Here is a 12,116-nt window from a genome sequence, read left to right as displayed (position 1 = left end):
CAACAGCAATAGCAGAAAAAAAACAAAAACCAAACAAACAAAGAAAAAGTAACAACAACAACAGAGAGGAGAAAAGAAAAAAAAAAGGAAAAAACATTGGTTGCAGAATTTCCAGAGCAGGTTTACCATTTGGTTTAATATAATTTTTAGATAAATGTCTGAGTGTGTGATTAGGGGTCAGTTGTGCACCGCATTCGTTTATGTGTGTATACGTGTGTGTATGTGTATGTGTGTGTGCAACAGTTTGTCTTGGATGCTGTGCGTAGCTGGCTGTAGCTGATGTGGGGGGCCAGGACATCGCACCCCAAGTCCAGGATAGCAGGCAGGTCAGGAACAAGCCACCAGAGCACCCAGAAACCCCCAGGACACAGGGAGCCCCAGGCCACCCCTCCCCCAGGAAACAGCCACAGGCCAAACCCATGCCAGGACCTGTAGGAAAGCATAGGAGCAGCAAACCCCACCCAGAAGCAACCCACAGAGAGACGGGGCAGAGATGACCCCGGTCCCACCGGGCACCCCCCCCCCCCCCCCCACAGCATGAGCAGAGCCCAGGGGCACAGGGCCCCTCTGGCCCGAGACCCGACCAGAGCCCCCCAAGAGGTCCGCCAGCGGCGAGGCCGACACCCACCCGCACCCCACACCCAGGCGGGGCAGCCACAGCCCACCACAACGACCAGGCCCACCGCCCCCGAATGGAGCTACCCCCCCCCAACCCCCGATCCCCATCCCCTCCACCCATCCCCTGTTCTCCCCCTCCCCCCAGAGCAGGCGGGCTTCAGGCTATAGGGCACCACCAGCCAGCCAGCCGGGAACCCCCACTCCCCTGAGAGGCCCAGCCCACCCGCCAGGGTGAGCTGAAGGCACGCACGCCCAGGACCGCCACCCCCGAACAAAAAAATCATACTCTCATCTTCCTCCATACAGGGGCTGAGTACTCCATAGATGCTGATACGGTCCAGGGCACCTCAGACTTAGTGAAACCGCCAGCGAGCGATCCACCACACAACAGCAGGGCCCGTGACCAACCCCAGCCCAACCACCATGCTGGGAAGACGACCAGCCCCCCCCCCCCCCCCCAAAGAGCCCCGGCCAGGCCCCCAGGCCTGCAATCGTGCAGTTAGCAAAGGAGGCAGCACTGGACCCACTCCCTGCCCCAGCTGCCCCCCCATCCCAACATGGTGCAGGGTGCGTGTTGTGCGTAGGAATGTAGATGTGATGATGTGGATGACTAGAATGTAGTTAAAATTGGCGGAGGCACCCAGGGCATGGGAGCCCCGCCGGTTGCAGACGGCAGAGTCTCCCAGTACATCCTCATGCACTCCCCCAAGCCCTAAATGTCTACGATGTGATTAAAATTGGGGGGTCCAGCCCCTCAAGGCCTAGTGACACAAAAGATGTGATGTGATGGGACAGAGAGACAATGAGAGGGGCTGAGGAATGGGCCAGACCTGCAGGGGGCCAACTTCCAGACTGGCCCCGCTGACCACCCCGTCATCACTGCAACCAGCCGACAGGGAGTCTAGCCTACCTGGTCCAGGGGTCTGATTGGAGCACCAAGGGGCACTGTCCGGAGATCCGGGCAGAGGGCCCACCACCGCGCAGTGCGAGGGCAGACTCCAGCTCCAGCTGTGACATCACACTGTAGCACACGTCATCAAAAGAGACCAAAAATCAGAAAATGGTAGAAATCAATCAGACCAGTTGAGGCTTCCTGTTCTTGTAAAGCTGGAAACTCCCTCAGAATCAGACCAGTGGGTTCAAACTAGTTCACATTGTTAAAGTGATGCTTCACCTAAAAAGTGGATTCTGCTGGTCAAGAACTCACCAACAGGAGTCGTGAGCTCTCAGAGAGGTTCTCCTCCTGATTGACTTGTGTGGGACTGCAGAATGCAGGAGGATCCGGCCACGTCTCTTTAGCTTGAAGCTACTTTACTTTATTTATATCTATATGGCACTTTTCAGACAGAAACTGCAACACAAAGTGCTTCACAGAAATAAAAGAAAAACATTAGATACAATATAAAGCCACCGAGACCGCCCGACCCGGACAGACGGGTATACTCCACATATAATGCAGAGCCCCCCGGCTCTCTGGGCCTGGACGATCCCAAGGATGACGCCCCTGTGGGCGGACCAGACACACCTCCCAGTGTGGAGGGCCCCCACCAGGAAACACTGGAGCTAAAAACTAAAAGACTAAAAACTAAAAGACTAAAAGAAGGTAGAATAGGAAAGAACAGAAATTACAATCATATTAAAGTATCAGAATAACATAGAATATATATATATACAAATATACTTTTATATATATATATATATATATATATAAAATCTAAAAGTTTAAGAGCTAATTGAAAAGTTGAATAAAAAAATTAAAAGATAAAATATAGTGATGAAATTAAAGGATAAAAGAGACTGCATCAGTTAAATCAGTTCAAAGCGAAGCTAAAAAGGTGAGTCTTGAGCCTGATAACGACAGCTACCAACAGCTAAACTGTCCAGAAACTTCTGATTCCAAACTCTCCAGGTCATCGTCTTCTTGTCCAGGCGCATATTTTTGAGTACTTGAAAGTCAAAAGCACTCATTGGGTGATGTATCGCTTTAAAGATGAACACGAAAGAATTAAAATCAATCACTGAGCAGAGAATAAGAACAGATTTCATCATTGATGAGTTGGTGTTGACGCCATGTTTGCTCATGTTTCCATTTCTTCTTCAGGCTGGAGACGTGTGAGCTCTCAGAGAGAAGTTGTTCAGTTCTGTCTTCAGTTCTCAGCTCTCAGTCCTCCAGTCTGAGAGAACTGGACCTGAGCCGGAACCTGCTGCAGGGTTCAGGAGTGGAGCTGCTGTGTGCTGGACTGCAGGATCCACACTGTCACCTGGAAACTCTCAGGTCAGAGTCCAGCTCTCATCTTAGCAGGCCTCCACTCCACCCTCTCCTGGTGGGAGATATATATATATAGATATATAGATATATATAGATATAGATTTAGATATAGATATAGATATATATAGATATAGATATATAGATATATGTGTGGAGTGGAGATATATATATATATATATATATATATATATATACACACACATATGTACATATTATGGCATGCCGTTAAGGAAATTAATCTTTGAATATATTGAGTGAACCTCTGAATATATATACGAAACTCTGAATATATATACGAAACTCTGAATATATTGAATGAAACTCTGAATATATTGAATGAAACTCTGAATATATATATACGAAACTCTGAATATATATATATGAAACTCTGAATATATTGAATAAAACTTTGAATATATGGAATGAAACTTTGAATATATATATATATATATATATATATATATATATATATATATATATATATATATATATATATATATATAATGAATCCTGAATATATGGATTGAAACTCTGAATATATGGAATGAAACTCTGAAAAAATGGAATGAAACTCTGAATATATATACTTATACATTTCTTCTTCAGGCTGGAGACGTGTGAGCTCTCAGAGAGAAGTTGTTCAGTTCTGTCTTCAGTTCTCAGCTCTCAGTCCTCCAGTCTGAGAGAACTGGACCTGAGCCGGAACCTGCTGCAGGATTCAGGAGTGGAGCTGCTGTGTGCTGGACTGGAGGATCCACACTGTCACCTGGAAACTCTCAGGTCAGAGTCCAGCTCTCATCTTAGCAGGCCTCCACTCCACCCTCTCCTGGTGGGATATATATATATATATAGATATATAGATATAGATAGATATATATAGATATAGATATAGATATATAGAGATATAGATATAGATGTAGATATAGATATATAGATGTAGATATAGATATATAGATATATATAAATATATATATATATATATACACACACACACACATATGTACATATTATGGCATGCCGTTAAGGAAATTAATCTTTGAATATATTGAGTGAACCTCTGAATATATTGAATGAAACTCTGAATATATATACGAAACTCTGAATATATATACGAAACTCTGAATATATATACAAAACTCTGAATATATATACAAAACTCTGAATATATATACGAAACTCTGAATATATATACGAAACTCTGAATATATTGAATGAAACTATACTATATCATGCGAACCATACAGAACCATACAGATCTAAATACGATCACTGTTTTACCTTCATTGAACCACCTGAAAACTATATCAAGCTAACCATACAGATCTTAATACGATCACTGTTTTACCTTCATTGAACCACCTGAAAACTATATCAAGCGAACCATACAGATCTAAATACGATCACTGTTTTACCTTCATTGAACCACCTGAAAACTATATCAAGCGAACCATACAGATCTAAATACGATCACTGTTTTACCTTCATTGAACCACCTGAAAACTATATGAAGCGAACCATACAGATCTAAATATGATCACTGTTTTACCTTCATTGAACCACCTGAAAACTATATCAAGCGAACCATACAGATCTAAATACGATCACTGTTTTACCTTCATTGAACCACCTGAAAACTATATGAAGCTAACCATACAGATCTAAATACGATCACTGTTTTACCTTCATTGAACCACCTGAAAACTATATCAAGCTTACCATACAGATCTTAATACGATCACTGTTTTACCTTCATTGAACCACCTGAAAACTATATCGAGCTAACCATACAGATCTAAATACGATCACTGTTTTACCTTCATTGAACCACCTGAAAACTATATCGAGCTAACCATACAGATCTAAATACGATCACTGTTTTACCTTCATTGAACCACCTGAAAACTATATCGAGCGAACCATACAGATCTAAATACGATCACTGTTTTACCTTCATTGAACCACCTGAAAACTATATCAAGCGAACCATACAGATCTAAATACGATCACTGTTTTACCTTCATTGAACCACCTGAAAACTATATCAAGCTAACCATACAGATCTAAATACGATCACTGTTTAACCTTCATTGAACCACCTGAAAACTATATCAAGCTAACCATACAGATCTAAATATGATCACTGTTTAACCTTCATTGAACCACCTGAAAACTATATCGAGCTGTAGGAACTCTACACACAGCAGAGTGTTCCGTTAATAGTTCTGCTTTTTTATGAAGGAAAAACATGGCCGCCCGCAGGCACTGCCGTGAAGTCTGACGTCAGTCGAGTTTCATATATATATATGCAGAGTTTAACTCCATATATTCAGGATTCATTATATATATTCAAAGTTTCATTCAATATATTCAAAGTTTCATTCCATATATTCAGGGTTTCATTCAATATATTCAGAGTTTCACTCCATATATTCAGGATTCATTATATATATTCAAAGTTTCATTCAATATATTCAAAGTTTCATTCCATATATTCAAAGTTTCATTCAATATATTCAAAATTTCATTCCATATATTCAGGGTTTCATTCCATATATTCAGGGTTTCATTCAATATATTCAGAGTTTCACTCCATATATTCAGGATTCATTATATATATTCAAAGTTTCATTCAATATAGTCAGAGTTTCATTCCATATATTCAGGGTTTCATTCAATATATTCAGAGTTTCACTCCATATATTCAGGATTCATGATATATATATTCAGAGTTTTGTATATATATTCAGAGTTTCATTCAATATATTCAGAGTTTTGTATATATATTCAGAGTTTTGTATATATATTCAGAGTTTTGTATATATATTCAGAGTTTTGTATATATATTCAGAGTTTTGTATATATACTCAGAGTTTCATATATATATATTCAGTTTCATTCAATATATTCAAAGTTTCATTCAACATATTCAAAGTTTCATTCCACATATTCAGGGTTTCATTCAACATATTCAGAGTTTCACTCCATATATTCAGGATTCATTATATATATTCAAAGTTTCATTCAATATATTCAAAGTTTCATTCAATATATTCAAAGTTTCATTCAATATATTCAAAGTTTCATTCTATATATTCAGGGTTTCATTCAATATATTCAGAGTTTCACTCCATATATTCAGGATTCATTATATATATTCAAAGTTTCATTCAATATATTCAAAGTTTCATTCCATATATTCAAAGTTTCATCCAATATATTCAAAATTTCATTCCATATATTCAGGGTTCATTATATATATTCAAAGTTTCATTCAATATAGTCAGAGTTTCACTCCATATATTCAGGATTCATGATATATATATTCAGAGTTTTGTATATATATTCAGAGTTTCATTCAATATATTCAGAGTTTTGTATATATATTCAGAGTTTTGTATATATATTCAGAGTTTTGTATATATACTCAGAGTTTCATATATATATATTCAGTTTCATTCAATATATTCAAAGTTTCATTCAACATATTCAAAGTTTCATTCCATATATTCAGGGTTTCATTCAACATATTCAGAGTTTCACTCCATATATTCAGGATTCATTATATATATTCAAAGTTTCATTCAATATATTCAAAGTTTCATTCAATATATTCAAAGTTTCATTCAATATATTCAAAGTTTCATTCTATATATTCAGGGTTTCATTCAATATATTCAGAGTTTCACTCCATATATTCAGGATTCATTATATATATTCAAAGTTTCATTCAATATATTCAAAGTTTCATTCCATATATTCAAAGTTTCATCCAATATATTCAAAATTTCATTCCATATATTCAGGGTTTCATTCAATACATTCAGAGTTTCACTCCATATATTCAGGATTCATTATATATATTCAAAGTTTCATTCAATATATTCAGAGTTTCATTCCATATATTCAGGGTTTCATTCAATATATTCAGATTTTTATTCCATATATTCAGAGTTTCATATATATATTCAGAGTTTCATTCCATATATTCAGAGTTTCATTCCATATATTCAGATTTTCATTCCATATATTCAGTTTCATATATATATATTCAGAGTTTCATTCCATATATTCAGAGTTTCATTCCATATATTCAGATTTTCATTCCATATATTCAGATTTTCATTCCATATATTCAGATTTTCATATATATATATTCTGTTTCATTCAATGTATTCAAGGTTTCGGCAAATCTCATTTGCATTTGTCTGTCTGTCCACAGTCCGCTGTGTGAGTAACGTGTCCAAAGCTGACGATGTGTCGCCGATCATCAAATATGTTCAGTACTAAACTTACGTTCAGCCTGCATTGGTCTATGAATGTGGGCGATTCTTACTGGAGATGAACAATATATGAAGAGCTACCCTTTCAGTTCACGAAATCCCTGCAGCCGCAGCAGCTTCTCCAGTCCCGGAGAAGTGCCGCGTCAGAGCGCAGTGCCATTACGCACGGCCAATCACTGTTTTACCTTCATTGAACCACCTGAAAACTATATCGAGCGAACCATACAGATCTAAATACGATCACTGTTTTACCTTCATTGAACCACCTGAAAACTATATCGAGCTAACCATACAGATCTAAATACGATCACTGTTTTACCTTCATTGAACCACCTGAAAACTATATCGAGCTAACCATACAGATCTAAATACGATCACTGTTTAACCTTCATTGAACCACCTGAAAACTATATCGAGCTAACCATACAGATCTAAATACGATCACAGTTTTACCTTCATTGAACCACCTGAAAACTATATCAAGCGAACCATACAGATCTAAATACGATCACTGTTTTACCTTCATTGAACCACCTGAAAACTATATCGAGCGAACCATACAGATCTAAATACGATCACTGTTTAACCTTCATTGAACCACCTGAAAACTATATCAAGCTAACCATACAGATCTAAATATGATCACTGTTTTACCTTCATTGAACCACCTGAAAACTATATCGAGCTGTAGGACCTCTCCACACAGCAGAGTGTTCCGTTAATAGTTCTGCTTTTTTATGAAGGAAAAACATGGCCGCCCGCAGGCACTGCCGTGAAGTCTGACGTCAGTCGAGTTTCATATATATATATTCAGAGTTTAACTCCATATATTCAGGATTCATTATATATATTCAAAGTTTCATTCAATATATTCAAAGTTTCATTCAATATATTCAAAGTTTCATTCCATATATTCAGGGTTTCATTCAATATATTCAGAGTTTCACTCCATATATTCAGGATTCATTATATATATTCAAAGTTTCATTCAATATATTCAAAGTTTCATTCCATATATTCAAAGTTTCATTCAATATATTCAAAATTTCATTCCATATATTCAGGGTTTCATTCAATATATTCAGAGTTTCACTCCATATATTCAGGATTCATTATATATATTCAAAGTTTCATTCAATATATTCAAAATTTCATTCCATATATTCAGGGTTTCATTCAATATATTCAGAGTTTCACTCCATATATTCAGGATTCATTATATATATTCAAAGTTTCATTCAATATATTCAGAGTTTCATTCCATATATTCAGGGTTTCATTCAATATATTCAGAGTTTCACTCCATATATTCAGGATTCATGATATATATATTCAGAGTTTTGTATATATATTCAGAGTTTCATTCAATATATTCAGAGTTTTGTATATATATTCAGAGTTTTGTATATATATTCAGAGTTTTGTATATATACTCAGAGTTTCATATATATATATTCAGTTTCATTCAATATATTCAAAGTTTCATTCAACATATTCAAAGTTTCATTCCATATATTCAGGGTTTCATTCAATATATTCAGAGTTTCACTCCATATATTCAGGATTCATTATATATATTCAAAGTTTCATTCAATATATTCAAAGTTTCATTCCATATATTCAAAGTTTCATCCAATATATTCAAAATTTCATTCCATATATTCAGGGTTTCATTCAATACATTCAGAGTTTCACTCCATATATTCAGGATTCATTATATATATTCAAAGTTTCATTCAATATATTCAGAGTTTCATTCAATATATTCAGAGTTTCATTCCATATATTCAGGGTTTCATTCAATATATTCAGATTTTTATTCCATATATTCAGAGTTTCATTCCATATATTCAGATTTTCATTCCATATATTCAGATTTTCATTTTATATATTCAGTTTCATATATATATTCAGAGTTTCATTCCATATATTCAGATTTTCATTCCATATATTCAGATTTTCATTCCATATATTCTGTTTCATTCAATGTATTCAAGGTTTCGGCAAATCTCATTTGCATTTGTCTGTCTGTCCACAGTCCGCTGTGTGAGTAACGTGTCCAAAGCTGACGATGTGTCGCCGATCATCAAATATGTTCAGTACTAAACTTACGTTCAGCCTGCAGTGGTCTATGAATGTGGGCGATTCTTACTGGAGATGAACAATATATGAAGAGCTACCCTTTCAGTTCACGAAATCCCTGCAGCCGCAGCAGCTTCTCCAGTCCCGGAGAAGTGCCGCGTCAGAGCGCAGTGCCATTACGCACGGCCAATCACTGTTTTACCTTCATTGAACCACCTGAAAACTATATCGAGCGAACCATACAGATCTAAATACAATCACTGTTTAACCTTCATTTAACCACCTGAAAACTATATCGAGCTAACCATACAGATCTAAATACGATCACTGTTTTACCTTCATTGAACCACCTGAAAACTATATCAAGCGAACCATACAGATCTAAATACGATCACTGTTTAACCTTCATTGAACCACCTGAAAACTATATCAAGCTAACCATACAGATCTAAATACGATCACTGTTTTACCTTCATTGAACCACCTGAAAACTATATCAAGCGAACCATACAGATCTAAATACGATCACTGTTTTACCTTCATTGAACCACCTGAAAACTATATCGAGCGAACCATACAGATCTAAATACGATCACTGTTTTACCTTCATTGAACCACCTGAAAACTATATCGAGCGAACCATACAGATCTAAATACGATCACTGTTTTACCTTCATTGAACCACCTGAAAACTATATCGAGCGAACCATACAGATCTAAATACGATCACTGTTTTACCTTCATTGAACCACCTGAAAACTATATCGAGCTAACCATACAGATCTAAATACGATCACTGTTTAACCTTCATTGAACCACCTGAAAACTATATCGAGCTAACCATACAGATCTAAATACGATCACAGTTTTACCTTCATTGAACCACCTGAAAACTATATCAAGCGAACCATACAGATCTAAATACGATCACTGTTTTACCTTCATTGAACCACCTGAAAACTATATCGAGCGAACCATACAGATCTAAATACGATCACTGTTTAACCTTCATTGAACCACCTGAAAACTATATCAAGCTAACCATACAGATCTAAATACGATCACTGTTTAACCTTCATTGAACCACCCTAAAACTATATCAAGCGAACCATACAGATCTAAATACAATCACTGTTTTACCTTCATTGAACCACCTGAAAACTATATCGAGCTAACCATACAGATCTAAATACGATCACTGTTTTACCTTCATTGAACCACCTGAAAACTATATCAAGCTAACCATACAGATCTAAATACGATCACTGTTTAACCTTCATTGAACCACCTGAAAACTATATCAAGCTAACCATACAGATCTAAATATGATCACTGTTTTACCTTCATTGAACCACCTGAAAACTATATCGAGCTAACCATACAGATCTAAATATGATCACTGTTTTACCTTCATTGAACCACCTGAAAACTATATCGAGCTGTAGGACCTCTACACACAGCAGTGTTCCGTTAATAGTTCTGCTTTTTTATGAAGGAAAAACATGGCCGCCCGCAGGCACTGCCGTGAAGTCTGACGTCAGTCGAGTTTCATATATATATATTCAGAGTTTAACTCCATATATTCAGGATTCATTATATATATTCAAAGTTTCATTCAATATATTCAAAGTTTCATTCCATATATTCAGGGTTTCATTCAATATATTCAGAGTTTCACTCCATATATTCAGGATTCATTATATATATTCAAAGTTTCATTCAATATATTCAAAGTTTCATTCCATATATTCAAAGTTTCATTCAATATATTCAAAATTTCATTCCATATATTCAGGGTTTCATTCAATATATTCAGAGTTTCACTCCATATATTCAGGATTCATGATATATATTCAAAGTTTCATTCAATATATTCAAAATTTCATTCCATATATTCAGGGTTTCATTCAATATATTCAGAGTTTCACTCCATATATTCAGGATTCATTATATATATTCAAAGTTTCATTCAATATATTCAGAGTTTCATTCCATATATTCAGGGTTTCATTCAATATATTCAGAGTTTCACTCCATATATTCAGGATTCATGATATATATATTCAGAGTTTTGTATATATATTCAGAGTTTCATTCAATATATTCAGAGTTTCACTCCATATATTCAGGATTCATTATATATATTCAAAGTTTCATTCAATATATTCAAAGTTTCATTCAATATATTCAAAGTTTCATTCTATATATTCAGGGTTTCATTCAATATATTCAGAGTTTCACTCCATATATTCAGGATTCATTATATATATTCAAAGTTTCATTCAATATATTCAAAGTTTCATTCCATATATTCAAAGTTTCATCCAATATATTCAAAATTTCATTCCATATATTCAGGGTTTCATTCAATACATTCAGAGTTTCACTCCATATATTCAGGATTCATTATATATATTCAAAGTTTCATTCAATATATTCAAAGTTTCATTCCATATATTCAAAGTTTCATCCAATGTATTCAAAATTTCATTCCATATATTCAGGGTTTCATTCAGTACATTCAGAGTTTCACTCCATATATTCAGGATTCATTATATATATTCAGAGTTTCATTCCATATATTCAGGGTTTCATTCAATATATTCAGATTTTTATTCCATATATTCAGAGTTTCATTCCATATATTCAGAGTTTCATTCCATATATTCAGGGTTTCATTCAATATATTCAGATTTTCATTCCATATATTCAGTTTCATATATATATATATTCAGAGTTTCATTCAATATATTCAGATTTTCATTCCATATATTCAGATTTTCATTCCATATATTCAGATTTTCATATATATATATTCTGTTTCATTCAATATATTCAAGGTTTCGGCAAATCTCATTTGCATTTGT

At 35.6% G+C, this 12,116-nt stretch overlaps 1 protein-coding gene across 5 annotated transcripts in view; it reads left to right on the top strand.

The window, feature by feature from the left end:
• LOC147270334 (NACHT, LRR and PYD domains-containing protein 3-like) overlaps positions 1 to 12,116 on the top strand; it is a 32,976-nt gene that overhangs the window by 10,112 nt on the left and 10,748 nt on the right. For 4 of the 5 annotated variants that reach the window (XR_015109809.1, XR_015109741.1, XM_086183266.1 and 1 more), the window contains exons 7-8: positions 2,720 to 2,893; positions 3,494 to 3,667. The exons of the other annotated variant lie outside the window; for it this stretch is intronic. Coding sequence is in view for 2 of the 4 variants with exons in the window: in XM_086183266.1 (XP_086039392.1) it covers positions 2,720 to 2,893; positions 3,494 to 3,667 (348 nt within the window). In the remaining 2 variants the exon portion in view is untranslated. The remainder of the gene's footprint in view (positions 1 to 2,719; positions 2,894 to 3,493; positions 3,668 to 12,116) is intronic. 5 annotated transcript variants of the gene reach the window in all.

This window comes from Aulostomus chinensis, chromosome 1, assembly GCF_037954235.1.
Source record: "Aulostomus chinensis isolate RoL2024-O1b breed Wild chromosome 1, RoL_Achi_v1.0, whole genome shotgun sequence".
Classification (NCBI taxonomy): domain Eukaryota; kingdom Metazoa; phylum Chordata; class Actinopteri; order Syngnathiformes; family Aulostomidae; genus Aulostomus; species Aulostomus chinensis.
Note: the sequence above shows the minus strand (reverse complement) of the source record. Positions and strands in the feature narration are given on the sequence as shown.